Here is a 15009-nt window from a genome sequence, read left to right as displayed (position 1 = left end):
AATTTTGTTGATATAGGGGTGTTTTCCTCCCAGACTTACTTGAGCACATCTTTATGGGTCAAAATCTATCAAGGTGTTGTTAAAGGTTAATGTTCTAACACTTGAAAAAGGAAAAGCCTAATTAATAAAGCAACCCACTGAACAAATCCTTTTTTTCTTTTCCAACCAAACACAGTAAAATATGGACCTGTGACCATTTCTCATCTGGATGTCAAAGTCTACAACACCATTGCTATACACAGTGAGATGTGTAACATCTTTACATGTCTTAATTGTCTCCCTTTCAAGTCACACCAAATCAGAGTGAGACAAATGAGACTCAGATTCTTTGCTCATCAGCTACCACAGGGGCCTTCTGAGACTGTGGACCCTTCTGATCCAAAACACACTGAATTTTTTTCCACTTGACACAGCTTCACCTGCTAGATGTCCAGTGCAGATGCAGGGAAAGGCTAGTTTGTCATGCAGCATTGTCCATGCTGTTTTTTTTTTTTTGAATCCTTACCTGAAACTGTGTTCAGGTTTGTCCTCTATTTTCTCCTTGAATCTGAGCTGCATTCCACAGCTACTCCCAAAGCACTGTAGTGCTGTGGAAAGAGTCAGGTTGTGAAGTCTGTGCATCCAGTGAGCTGTCAGCTACTGTTCTGTCAAGACCAAGACATTTTTAACATAAAATAATCTGGCTGGTGTTACCTGCAGAACAAGTCAAAGGTTAAAGCCTTTCTACTCAAGCTGCCTAGATGAATCAAGCTGTGCATCCTGGCACATCTCAGCTGGAAGCCTGCAGGATTGCTGAGCACAATTCTGCCCAGCTTCTGCGTCCTGCTGGCGGCACACAGAGCAGGAGCATGAACTTATTCTGGTTGAGGCAGTCCCTCGAGTGGCTTCTGGGCATGGTCCCTCCAGCAGGGAGTTGGGGGCAGACTGTGGTGAGCTCCTCAGAGGTTTCACAGAGGAGCAAAGCAGGTTTCTGGGATTACTTATTTCTGATGCTCACTGTGTTCACAAACCCTACTGACCCTCCTTCCTTCCCTCTTCCTTCAAGTCTCCTTGCTGTTGAACCCTCTGGAGATGTCAGTGAGGAAAAACTGCTTGGGTTTGCTTCTGAGCTGCCTGGGTGGTGGCAGTGAAGCTGCAAGGAGGGGCGCAGAGCCTGACTGAAGCTGTTAGTGAAGCCCATGAAAACCTTGCCTGATGCTTTGCTAAGCACAATTTTACAGCACGAGTACTCCAGAAATTTGCCACTGTAGCTCTGATATTTTGAGCTGCTTTTGCTGGGAAATTCAACTTCTTAATTCAGATTTGAAAATCCTTGTGTTCTGTTCCATCTCTCAGCAGCCTACCTCCCCCACCACCCCCAACAAGCCAGTGGTGCCACTGGAGTGGGCATCTGGAGTGGTACCTAAACCTGACCCCACAGTCATCAACAAGCACATCAGGAAACTGGTGGATGTAAGTATTTGGGACATTACACTGGTCTGAGAGAATGGTAGGTTTGATATTTTCATCACTATAATCAATTTCAAGCTTCTAATGGGGTTGTTATAGTTGGGGTGAATTTCAGACATACCATAACAAATTTGAGCCGTTACTGATCCCTTCAGAAATATTTATTTTTTTCCTGCAGTCACCAATGGGAGTAGTAAACAGGTTTCTGGGTGCAAAGGAGCAGACTTTCAGAAGCATCCAAAACCTGGCTGCTGTTTAATAGGTTTGTCTAGCAAATATAAATTCAGAGTGCAAAGTTTAGTTCCTGCAGCTCTGGCCACACAGTTCGTGTCTGGTAACAGACAGCTGAAAAGAAAGCAACTCAGAAACAAGGTCTCATACTTTAATAAATCCAATGAACTTTTCTATTTCTGGTTTTCAACTTGCTGTTAGTTTACTGTCCAGAGCACGTTATGTATGGTAAAGATAGAGTTGTCTTGGTGTCACTTTAAAAATGTGGACATGAGGTCACACAGAATTAGAGATGAGATCTTCTAGCTCCAGTTTAGAAGGTGATGTTGTGCTAGGCAATGTAAACAAAACTAAACACCTCCAGATTCCTTTGGAGAGACTGAACTTTTCTTTCTCCTTTTTACAAATTAATGTCTCTCTGGGAGGAACTATAAAATTCTGATTTTGTTTGTGTTACAGATCACTAATTGGGGTTATGTTGTTATGATAACCTAAACAAACTCTTCAGTTCTCTCACCCAGATTTCAAATATAACTTGTTGTTTACTTTCTGTACGTGACCTTTTTTAAAAAAAGTTTAATTTTTCTTCTACTGTGGGATGCCAGAAATGCACATGCTGTTCCTGAATTGCTTTTGTCAGTGCCATGTGTTGATAAAAATGACTCCACATCCAAACCTCTCTTTGATAGCTTGTTAAATAGGAAGTCTGCCACGATTCCTTAATCTTTCCAGAATGTTCTGGGTGGGAGTTTATGTTTGTTCCTATAGCTGAGGGAGTTGCACTTCTCCATTCCACAATTTTGGCCTGGTTCAGGACATGTGATTTGAGTTGGACAGGATAAAAACATGGTTTGGGGCTTTTATGGATACAGCTCACTAAAGGCTCACACCACTCCACAACTGTTTTCACTTTGCCAGTATTTGTTGTTTACTTGCTGCTTTGAGTTGTGCTTTTAGCCATTGTTTTTATTACAAAAAGTGTTGAATGCTACTCGGGTTTGTGTTTTAGTTCCATCTTTTTGATGTTTTTTTGAGGTCTGCCAGTCATTGGTTACAGTCATTTCATAGAAATGGGTTTCATCAGGTTCTTGTTAAAACAGATGTAGTGTCCCTAGTGACAGGGACACTCCAGATGCCTTTCAGGGGTCTTGGTATATTGATGTAATGTCTTTGTCAACAACATTTTCATCTAATGAAGGAGCCTGTCCTTCACTATGTGCCTCTCAGAGAGCCATGTTGATTTCAAGACTCAAGGTTTTCCCATCAGAATGGCACGTAGCTGTAACACCACGGATGTTTGCACTTCTCTGCAAACAGGAAGACAGAATGCAGTGACTCCTTAGCAGCTAGGGAGGGCACCCATCACTGGATGTGACCTTTAAATTTGATCCCATGTCTGTTCTTTCTTAGTGCTGGGTTGGGGTGGGTTGGTGGAAGAGAATGGTTGTTAGACACAAATTGCTCGTGATTGGGGTGTCAAAATATTAGTCAACAAGATAGACTGAAACAGTCCAGTGGCAGAGCAGAGGTGACCACCTAAGAGAAAAACGAAGCCAAAACCATGTGAACTACTCATGGGAAAGCTGTTGTTGTTTTTGTTTTATTTCCTTTATTTTCATGATTAAAAAGTATACTTAATGAAGCAAAGGGAATATCTCATCACCTGGGGCAGAATTTTACTGACATTTCCATCAAAGAAGAAAAGTAAAGCAAGAATAATTATGTGTGAAGACATGTGGAGGATCATCACTAGATAAATGCTGATGTCAAGTTTCCTTTAAAAATCAGCTATTTTTCCCATAAAGTCCAATAATATGCATATTGAAAGACTAAGGAAAATAAAAGGAAAAAAACAGATGCAACAGAGCATCTGAACAGCAGAATAAAACATTACTTTACATGTCATTATATTGTTGAAGAGGCTGGTATATACTCAGGATAAACTAGATAATAGTACAATAATATCTTTTTTTCCTCCCCAGTCTGTCTTTAGGAACTATGACCATGACCATGATGGTTATATATCTCAGGAAGACTTTGAGAGTATAGCTGCCAACTTCCCCTTCTTGGACTCTTTCTGTGTACTGGACAAAGACCAGTAAGCTTGGATATCTCTTTGTGGTGGTTTTTTTTTCCTTTTCCTCAATTTAAAAATTCAGAAAATATATATATTGAAGAAACAGTGGCTCCCAAATTTCTTGTGTCGGACAAGATTACTGCAAGCCAAATTGTTATCATTTAAATTCTTATACTATAGTCAGTTCTCTAAGTCCTAGGTTGGAGTCCTGCTTTACCTGGTAATTTAAAAATCATTTATGTAATAGCTTCATGACAAATTCCAGCTGGGACTGAGTCAAAACCCTAGGGTACTGTGAAATTACAGTAGAGATACTCAATCCAGACCAGGCATCAGACTGATGAAACAAATAAGCTCTGTACAGCACATGGGAAATGAGTGCATGTAGCAGAGAGGGGGCAACAAATACTCTAGAAGGTTGATATAACACCCATTTCCTAGCCAGTTGGGCTTGATTATTCTTGTTATCCAGAATCTCTTTGACTGTGAAGGCTGGTGGCCAACCAGAGGCATAACCTTGTTCTGTGTGAGCAGTAAGACAAGTTCCTTCATTTGGTGGCCTGGTCTGTGCTCTCATACCACCAACAGGCGAGATAACAAGGGTCAGTGTTACTGTTTAAAAGAAAGATAAGAACCACAAAGGTTGTAAGGGTTTTTTTCCTTCCAGGACTGCAGCTCTTTCAAATGATGTTCTTTGTGTGCTGCATGCTTTCTGCAGTGAGAAAACCCCAAATTTTTCAGTGCCATGAGCAGTGACAGACCTACTCTTCTTTTTATTTCCCTTACAGAGATGGTCTTATAAGCAAAGAAGAAATGATGGCTTACTTTCTGAGAGCTAAATCACAGTTTCAGTGTAAAATGGGACCAGGGTTTATCCATAACTTTCAGGAAATGACCTATCTTAAACCAACTTTCTGCGAGCACTGTGCAGGATTTGTAAGTATGATTTTAATAATTGCATATCTTAAAAACAACTTTTAGCCTTTAATGTTTATGAGGTGGAACTGGCTCCATACATTGCTAAAGTGTCTTGGCATTCAGAAGCACAAAACACTTACTCATGTTGTAGCTGTGCTATCCAGTTTTGATTTAGTGGTTTCTGAAAACTGACGTTCATAGGAATTTCTGTTGGGGGGGAACAATTAGCTAAAGGATGTTAGAGACAATATGAATGGTCTAACTTGGTTTATCTTAAGTTCTTTAATTTGGCTTGATTTCCCATGTAAACAAGCTCAAAGGAAAATAGATGTCTGGAGCAGAGGATGTAGATGAAGCAAAAGCTGTTCTTTCTCAGGAAATTGCACATGCCAACCTAGATATGTTCATAATTCTCTGAACGGCTGTAACAGCCCTAATTTTCCCCCTTTTGAATTAACAGATCTTCTAATTTGGTAAAGAAAAGTGCTTCCAGCAGTTCTGTACAATAAGAATTTTCAGAATTTATTAGTTGGAAGGGTTTTGTAAATTTGCTTTTACTCTCAGCCATAACCTACCAGTTGTCACTTATTAGAGGGATCTCTACACATTTGGGAAAGGATTGGTTTCATGGACATTTGTATTGCTCGTAAACCTTCTCTAATTTTCCACTTCAAACCAAATGTAGTAAAGAATCACTATGATACAGAAGTCACTTTAATGGACACACTTGGCTGAAATCAAATGACCACATTTAGACAGGTAAAGCAGTAAGGGCAGAGGGCCATGTCCTCTCTTGTGTGTGGCTCATATAACAGGCTGTAAACTCAGACCCTGTCCCTGCTCTCCAGAACAGATCTGCCTCTGCACTCAGTGTAACTTTATTCCATGATCTTTTCCGCTAAGCAATATTTCTTCATGGCTGAAAGCACCAACAGCAGCACTGCAAAGTGCAAAAATGTGCCTCCTTTCAGCCCCACCCTGGCGCTCCTGCTCCAGCCCATGCTCCCATTTTCCACTCACTCCTTTTGCCACTTGTCAGTTCTGTCCGGGTGCTTGCAGCCCCTATCGCAGCCGCTGCCGCTGATTAATGCCACGGGCCAGAAGGAATTCCGCCTGTTTCCGCTGGAGCTGCAGAAGCCCTGGCGGTGACATGGTCAGAGCTGACGTAGGAGTGTGCTGGTGGGTCTCCAGCTGACAGCTCCAGCAGACCCACGGGACAGGGGCAGCCACCAGCCTGAGCCCGTTGCTCCAGGCTGCCTTGGGAAGACGTCATTGTGTCCGTGACACTCGGTGCGTGTTTGGAAGGCTTCCATGGCAAAGCAAGGCCCAAGGACTGCCCTGAAACGTCCTCTCCTGCAGATATTTTTCTCCTACATCAGTTTTTTAATTGGCCATTGTTAAATTTTTCACGACTCCCTGATTACATCCAGTGCAGGAATGCAAACGAGTAAGGGGTTGTACAGGAAATGGAAATAAGGTCATTTTTCCTGTCAGCTCACTGAAGTCATCGGCATTGTTCTGTGGATGAGCTGGACTGATAGGACAGGAACCAACTACAGGACCTGCTGCATATTTGTTCTGCATTTCAGTGCCACTCATCCACGGGTGAAACCTAATCTCAAACTGATGCACTGATTCACAGTCAAAATGATGTGCACTGTCCATGCAGCAGGGTGAATTGACATGACAGTGCAATGCACACAGTTACTGGAATGCTACTAACGCTGTAGGTCAAGACCTAATGCCATTAAGCAGCACAAAGTTGATATGCCCATGGCCGGTCACAGTTCCATCCCAAAGCCTGAATTGTGCCACGTGGCAGGGTGGGTGACCAGCCTTCCTGCTAAGCTTTAGAATCTGAGTTTGCACAGATCCTCTTACCGTGGAGCTGGCTCAAGCCAGCTTTGCAGCAAAGCTGTGTCAGACACAGTCAAAGCTTTAGGTCAGAATTCATGACATGACAATTCAGCTAAGCTTCCACTGCGGTGTGTAACCACAACAGTGGTGCCAAATTTGAGTGGGAGGAAGATACGGAGACAAGAAGGTGAGGAGCGAGGAGAGAGGTCTTCAGTGGGAATAGATTAGAGCTTAAATGACAATCCATGTCTCTTACAGGGATCATGTAAAAGAAATCTGGGAATATAGGTCATCTCTGCTCTTTCAGGAGGGACTGGGGTGCTCCCCAGTCTCTGCCTGAGCACAGCAGCTGTATTCACTGTGCACATATATGGCATTAGCAAGAAAAGAATAAGTCACAGGCCTTCTGTGGACCCAGCTTCCACTGTTGTCCTTTCTGTTCTTTTGTTCACCATTCTTCTACCTTGTCTAATCTATTTCTGCTCTCTCCAGAGCCCCATTTTTGCTTGCTATTTCTTTTGTGCAGTGAGTGGGGTGGGGTTTTCTTTCACCCAGGATCTTTCCATTGTGTTTATTTTACTCTTTCCTTTGTATTCAGAATGATCTTCATCTCTTCCTTTTGAACCTTTCTTAAATGACCATATTCACTCCCTTCTCTCTGTGCATGGTACTTATAAATCTGGTGAGAAGCCACGCGCAGTTTCAGTTGCCTGGATGTGCTCACCCTCCCTGGTGAATGAGTTCAGGAAAAATAAACACCAGAGTCCCCAGGTTTTTTCCCTTTTATGCTAGAGTTAGAAAAACCACCCCTTCCTCTCACTGCCTCTCAAGAGTGGAAATGCTTGTTTTTATAATGCTGTGGCTGTAGATACAGTGCTTCTGAGTGCATAGAAAACAATTTACTAGGGAGTTTCCCTGTTTCCAAGCAATCCTGCTCATGTGGCAGTGAAAGCTTCCCAAAAGTGGGACCACACACACTGGCCCTTGGATGTTTAGCATTTGGTAGTTGCAAGTGTACGTTGACAAGAACAGCTTCTGAGGGAAGGCAAAGATGGAATTTAGTGGCTTTTCTGCCTGTTTCATTCTTCATCTGTTTGGCCTGGGTTTTTTAAGGTGGAAAAGGCAGGTGCACAAATCAGATTGCTGTGGCTAGGTGTGCTGGGAACCAGTATGGGAACCAAGAACCAAGATTTTATCCCCAGTGCTCTTTTCTTCTGCTCTGTTTGAATGTGATGTATCTGGAGAATGGATGTACACAGGAAATTCTCCTGCACATAACATTAAGGGAGGCTAGAAGCAGAATGTTTTCACTAAGCTTGACACGATAGCACATTTTAACCCATTCCTGGAAGCAAAAGTCATCTGTGTCTCTCCTTCTCTGGTAGTCAGAGGTACCAGAGTAAGTAAGGAGCAGAAGCAAGGGAGAAGCCACACAAGTCTTATCACAGCTAGAAGGGGAGGTCTGCCTGACAGGAAGGGTGTTAAGAGCAGTTGTATCCTGTTTGTGCTTCTGTAGCCATTGGTACTTCCTCATTGTGACCTTGTTTTCCTTCCAGCTTTCTTTTCTGATTCCTTGACGTTCTTTTGTCTTTCTTTGCAGCTCTGGGGTATAATCAAACAAGGCTACAAATGTAAAGGTAAATAAATACTACAAGGATTTTTTTCAAGCTATGGGTGGTGGGTTGTAGTACTAGTTGGTCAACCATACCTTTAACTAAAATGGCATGTGTTCAAACACATCTTGCATCTACATTTGGTCCATGAGCAGTGACTGCTGGCACACTATGAAGTTTCACTGTGCTAGAATGCACATTACTACATTGGAATGCAGCAGGAATGCACAGATTCTGTGAGATAAAAGTCCAAAGCAGCCCCTGATTCCATGAGCTGTAACTTTCTACCAGTAAAGACCTTGTAAATTGGAAAACCAAGTGTTCTTGTCCTAACACCGATAGATCCTGAAATATATCCCCTGAGACTCAGGTCAGGAAAAAGTCTGCTAGCAACAGTTTCTACATCCATGTACATCCATGTGCCTGTAGTGAAGCCTACATGAAATTAATAGTGGCTGAGCTAGAAATAGAGAAATATTTAATTCCTAGACTGCCCAGCAGATCTCATTGCAAGTTCTTCAGACATTCAACTCATAAAAAATGCTAGAGCTCTTACATCTCTCTCATTTGCCTTCATAAAAATACTTAATTTCTTAAGCAGTACTTGTACCCTATTAAGCAGGTCAGACCAAAAATGGCATTATAGTGGTCCTCACTGGCTTTTAAATCCTGGACCTGTTTATTTCTCAAGCAACCCAACTCTGGCTGAAGGGCACTGTTGATTTTTGATAGCTGTAGCTCTCTCTCAGTTATTCAAAGGGGAAGATTCACATTTGCACTCTTTTCACTTAGTCTTACACAGACTCCAAGGAGAAGGATAAAGAATTTACAGTAATTATTTTTAGGATACACAATACTCCTGTCTCTCTTCAGCCCCAAACCTCTCTTTCTCAGAGTGGGATGGGAAAAATGTCCATGGCTAAATCAACAAATGTAATTCAGATATTCCTGACTACTGTCATCTTAGAAGCTTTGGAAGGGCTGGTTGCAGTCTATATTTTACTGGTAGGATGAGAAAAGTAAAGTTTTGTCACACCAACCTGTAAACTCAATCTGAGATCTGAAAGTTGAGCTTCTGTCCTGCACCACTGCCTGTAGCAGTGGCCCAGTGGAGACTGAGCAAAAGTGGTTCTGTAAAGTCAAAGTTACAGGCAATGAAGTGTGAAAGTAGGAGAGCAGAGCTGCTCCCTCAGATCCTGCAGTGGGCAACAAGTGTGAGGGGTGCCTTTTGTGGCAGCAGCTACCAGCTGCTCTGTGTTCCAGCATCACTGCACTGTGACACCCATTAGGAATGAACTCTGCCTTTAGCACAGAGCTGTCATCCTCTGTTTGAACACAGCAGGGGGAGGGAGGGAGGGAGGGAGGGAGCTCTTCTCCCAGGTCTGCTGCTTACCCTAGCACTTGAGTAATGAGATAAAAGCTAGACTGCATGGTCTGCAAGTGATAGAAGGAGCCCTGAGAGATCTCTAGTGTATCTGAGGGAGCATGTTACCTTTGAGGCAGAGAAGGCCAGAGCTGGGCAAGGACTGCTGCATTCCTCATATGAACAAGGTGTTGGCAGAAAGCAGAGCTCTCGCCCATCATGCCAGCGCTGCTGCCCTGAGCAGAGTGGTTCCTACAGCAGAGCCATAAATGCTTAGTATTTAAATAAATTAAATAAACCTTGACAATGCTCACCCAGAACAAAATGTTGGGCTGTGGAGCAGCAAAAGAGAAATAAGGGAGATGGGAATTTTTAAACGATGGAAAAGGATACAGAGGAGAGCGAGATTGTGCTTGGGGCACATTCTCCACCCTTCAGCCCTTTCTTGCATATAAATCCATACTCCAGCCACACTTCAGATAAATGTACCTAGTCATGATGTATCCACAGTGATTTAGATCCCAGCAGAGGCTTGGAGTGCAGAAAAGACTCAAAAAGTCTTTTCTGAGTGGATGATACACTTCCACAGAGCTCATTCCTAGTGTTGCTTACTGAGCTACTTAGTTTTAACCTACAGTAGTCTACTCTGAGCTCCAGCAGTCCTTCCAGACGCTCAGGGTACAGATGCTCTGGTGTTTTCTAATCAAACCTGTTTACTACAATGGGCCCTGCTGGGTCAAATAAAAGCCAGCCGAATAATAACCACCCCCATCGGTGGGACTCATGCAGTGGAGCAGAAGTTTTATGTTGGGCATACACAGGATCATATCATTCCACATCTCTTCCTTGAGATTGTTTTATGATTAAAATATCATCTTCCTTCTTCTCTTCCGCTGCCATTTTTCTACTAATGGCTGTCATGGAAATGATCCTTTTTTTTTTTTTTTTTTTTGTAATGCCCTTCACACCAAATGATCCATTTCTGTGACACCCTTCACAACTTCTGTCAAACTTTTTGTTCCTTCCAAGTCCTTTCTTGGTATCTGTCTGCTAATAGCCCTGAGGGATTACCAGATAGTAGTGGCTTTCCATTTGATGACTTGACAATTTATTTTTTTACAGATTGCGGTGCCAACTGTCACAAGCAATGCAGAGACCTGCTTGTGCTGGCTTGCAGGAAATTTTCCAGAGGAACTTCAGTAGGCAGCAACCATGGGTCTCTTCCTAGCAGCCCATCTCTGCCTCCAGGTGAGAACAGTTTTCCTCCTGTTTTAAACCATTTCTGAAATCCTCTCTAATGGCCAGAGTTCTTGCTGCCATTTTTAATTTTTCCTTTGTATCAACACACAAAGCAGCACTTTTTGCTGCACTATGCCTTGTGTTCAGTCCTCAGATTACAGCATCCTTTTCTCCAGTGATGGCTTTAGTAGCCTGTCTATCCTCCTTACTGGCACCCCTATCCCAGCTGAAAAGAAATGAAATGGCATTTCTCATTTTTTATCACTTAGGAGCAAAGAGACATAGGGCACAATTGTAGCACTGTCTTACCCCCTGAGCATGCAGATGGTGAGACAATAAGAACTGTGCACACAGTGTCAGAAACAGTTTCCAATCTGCATATGGATATTGATAATTATAGCACTGCTTCATACAAGGAGTTACCTCCCCACCCTCCCCCACGTTTGTAAACTTTTTGTAAATACCTTGAAGCAGAATACTTAAACAAAACAATTCCACCCTCTCTTTCAGTCCAAGATGAAGTATTTGAATTTCCCAGTGTTGCTGCAGAACACCAGGACCTTGATGGCAGAGCCATCACCCTTGTCACTGGCTCTTCACGGAAAATTTCCGTGCGGCTGCAGCGGGTGACCACCAGCCAAGCAACACAGACAGAACCACTCTGGAATGAGCCAGGTTGGAACGATTCCGGTTCCCACACTTTCCCCAAAATGAAGTCCAAATTCTACGGAAAAGCTGGGAAGAACAAAGGCTTTGCAAAGTGGGAGAATGAAAAGCCCAGTATGCAGGCTGATGTAGAGCTAGAAGCCGAGGCCCCACAAGATATACAGGATCACAATGGAATAGAAACTCTCCCAGAAACACAAGAATCCGAGGTGAGTTCCAGAAGAAGCCAAGACACTTTAAAATCTGCTAGTCTGAAGTCTCATAAGGTTATTTGATGGATTTCAGGGTGCTTTTTCATTCAAAGTTGTCATTGCTTCTTGCACAAGAGTCACTTTCAGAAGAATGCTAAATCATCCATAGATCCCTGTTTTCTACCTGCACTACACGTGTGCTATGACGCTGTAACTGGCAGCTTGGGTTCTGGTGTCAGTATGTGCTTTTTAGTACTTGGTACTTCTCATTTTGAAAACCATCTAAGTAGCCTGGTGGGTGTCTGGCCACCTTCTGTCATGTTGTACCCTGGCATTGCACAGTTCAGGGCTCCAAGAGAGAGCAAGACTCACAACAATTACCATTCTGACAATTACAGGAGTCCAGGCCAGGGCAGGGAATTGATCTGATGTCTGTTGTTGTCATCCATAAAGTTTATACTTCCAAAGCCTCATGCTTTTATTGACCATCTCTCAATAAGATGATAAATGTAAATGCTTATTTTCTTCTGCTTGCAGGATAGCTGATTGCTCACCCTGAAGCACAGAAAGCTAAAGATGACAACTACAGCAAGTGTTGATGGACTGTCACAGACCACATTTGGCCATGAGGAGTGTTCCCATACCTCATCCTTTTAAAGCCAGCTATTGCCCTGTTTTCTTAGCTGAAAGGTGTTACAAGGCACTATTTATTTCCTCAAGAGTAAGCCACTTTGATGAACACTGCACAGCCACAGCAGAACAGATCTCAGTCAGTGTTTTCTTTTGTATGACTTCTGTGGAAACTTCCTCTACGTGCCAGCGAGGATGAGTTTGGCCTTCTTTAAATGCACTGCATCATTGCAGTAGGTCGGCCAGCAATGGTGAGGACAGAAGCCAAGCATCCCAGTTTGTTCAATAACACTCCCTTCCCAAGGTTTGTCATGATCATTTAAGGAAAGAAGTAGGTGTGTGTGTGTGTGTGTTGATTAAATCTCAAACAAAAATCTCTCACAAAATGCTCTATACTGAAATTCTTCTCGTGCCTGGGGTTTTGAATTTTGGCCATGTTTACATTGCTGCAGTGAACATATTGGTGTTCAGCACAGAGATATTGGTTCCCAGATTGGGGATCCTTCAAAGAAGCAGCAGCTGGCTGAGACTGAAGGAATTCCAAGACACTATGTGTTTTTCTGGTTACACCACAATGGAGAAGGGTCATTTTTGCCAGCACTGATTATGGTAACATTAGCATGCAATAAACACTTTAGTTTTAAGTGTGTGTGTATTTGTATCTGTGCATGGATGTGGATTTGGTACTTTTCTCTTGTTGGAAAGCTGTACATATTAAGACTAAATGTTCTGAGGAGCAATCTCCAAATCAGCAGATTGCTAAGGTAGGATCTAGCACCTGAATTATAATGGTCTGGTTTGAAATTGCATTTCCCAGAACCATTAAGTTGTTGAAAGAGCACAGCGCTCATCTGGAAAAAGAGAGAAAAACAAAACACCGCAAAGCTCAAACCTGAAAAACTGGCACATGTGTTAGTCTTCTTATCCCATCTCCCCACAACAACAGGGGTGGGGAGTGTGCATATTTAGCACACACTCTGATTTAAAACCCAGTTATATGTCCACAAAATTCACGTTATTGCACACTTCAACATGTTATAAGCCTTCAAGATGAAAGTAATTTCATAGACTTCCCTAACACAAAACTGACAGCTGCACTCTTCTCTGGTAATTTGACTGTAAACTGCACTGGGACTACATGATACGTGCCCAGGTTTGCATCTTGCATCCTGGAGGTTTGCTTTCCAGCACAACCAGTAGCAACAGGAAATAGTAAATCCGTGGAGACACAAAAAAAAAAAAAAAATTTAAAAACCATCCTCTTTACTGTTGTAAACTCAAGAGAAATAAGCACTGGTTTCCAAACTAGGATGAGGGCCAGAAGCACACTTATACTGCAAAGAGCAAGCAAGCTTTAGCAAAAGCCTGGTGTTGGTTTCCTGTGGTGGGTCAGCTGACAGGTCACAGCCTGCTGAGTGCACTGCTACCCTTACAGCGCACGGCTTGCTCACAGTGAAAATGCTGGGCTGGAGAATTTGAATAGAGAAATTTGGTTACCATCCAGGCTGTTGATGGATCTGTTGAGATAAGCCTCTTAATGCTCTAAAAATGCAGGAGCATTCATAGGAGTTCAGGAACAACTTCATTCTTAACATCACATAGTTTTGACCAGCTTTTAGTCTGTAGATCTCAGCTCATTTCTTGCAGGCTTTTAAAAGTTATTTGTAGCTCTTGACTTACTCATCTCATCAATAAATCTCTTGCAAGCCTGCAAGCTTCAGTCAGTTGTATGCTTACCTCAGCAGCAGCTGCAGATCAAGGATGGTCTGTAGGCTCAGATCCTAGTAAGCAAAATACTGTGGCCTTCAAGGACAATCACTAAATCATTAAGGTTGGAAAAGACCTCCAAGATCAGCAAGTCCAACCTTTGACCAGTTACCTTGTCAACTAAACCATGGCACTAAATGCCACATCCAGTTGTTTCTTGAACGTATCCAAGGATGGTGACTCCACCACCTCCCTGGGCACTCAATTCCAATGCTTAACAACCCCAACCATGAAGAAATTCTTCCTGAAATTCTTCATGAAATTGAAAAGGAACAGGTGAAAATTTCAAGCACCTGCTGCAGCTGGAAACCCTTTGCTTCAGGCATTTAAGGAAGGGGAGCACAGAGTGTGTTGTTAGCAGTAAGTGATCATGGCCATTGAAAACAAGAAAGACACTGGGTAGAAATGCAGCCATTTTTCTCACACACACCCCTCACTGCCCAAAAAGGAACAGATTTCTCTTAGACAATATAATTATTTATTTAAAAAGTATTCACAGGCTGTTTACAGAATGTGGATCTCCTAGTTCCACAATAAGAATCTGAGTAGGGAGAGCTCACAGGGCTTGAACAAACATTTTAAAAAGTTGCTATGAGCTTTTTTTGGGGTTTTTTTTCGCCCTGTGGGGAGACCTGAATATAGGAAATTTAGGAAATCTTTTTCTTTTCTTATTTCAAGTGGACATCTTTTTCCTAACAGGGCAAAGACTTTTCTTCACAAAAACAATTTTAGTTAGCCAATCTAGGCAATGGAACAAAGAGTTTCTTGTTTGCCCTCTCTAACTTAACAAAATACAGAAAGCATCAGCCATCAGTTCCTGCCTGATCTATGTGTCTTTGCTGGTCTTGGTGAAATCCTGCCTGCTAGAAGTACAGCAATTCCAGGAGAGTGTCCAGGAGAAAGTGTGTCATAATGACAAGAATGCTGGATTAATGAAGTAGCTAAAGTCAGATACAATCCCAAATGATGCCGGATACTTCCACCCCATCCATTCTCTCCTGTCTCAGG

The 15009-nt window shown here is 42.6% G+C and overlaps 1 protein-coding gene across 5 annotated transcripts in view; it reads left to right on the top strand.

Annotated features, from left to right (window-relative positions):
- Nucleotides 1–12878, top strand: part of RASGRP3 (RAS guanyl releasing protein 3) — a 58579-nt gene extending 45701 nt beyond the window's left edge. For 4 of the 5 annotated variants that reach the window (XM_050972848.1, XM_050972844.1, XM_050972845.1 and 1 more), the window contains 7 exons: nt 1336–1452; nt 3663–3778; nt 4546–4693; nt 8133–8169; nt 10631–10756; nt 11258–11622; nt 12142–12878. In XM_050972848.1, coding sequence (XP_050828805.1) covers nt 1336–1452; nt 3663–3778; nt 4546–4693; nt 8133–8169; nt 10631–10756; nt 11258–11622; nt 12142–12150 — 918 coding nt within the window. In that variant the 3' untranslated portion in view covers nt 12151–12878. The remainder of the gene's footprint in view (nt 1–1335; nt 1453–3662; nt 3779–4545; nt 4694–8132; nt 8170–10630; nt 10757–11257; nt 11623–12141) is intronic. The other variant, XM_050972847.1, reaches the window with a different exon arrangement.
- The last annotated feature ends 2131 nt before the right edge of the window (nt 12879–15009 follow it).

Source organism: Serinus canaria, chromosome 3 (assembly GCF_022539315.1).
Source record: "Serinus canaria isolate serCan28SL12 chromosome 3, serCan2020, whole genome shotgun sequence".
NCBI classification, from domain to species: Eukaryota; Metazoa; Chordata; class Aves; order Passeriformes; family Fringillidae; genus Serinus; species Serinus canaria.
This window is presented reverse-complemented; position numbering and strand designations above follow the sequence as displayed.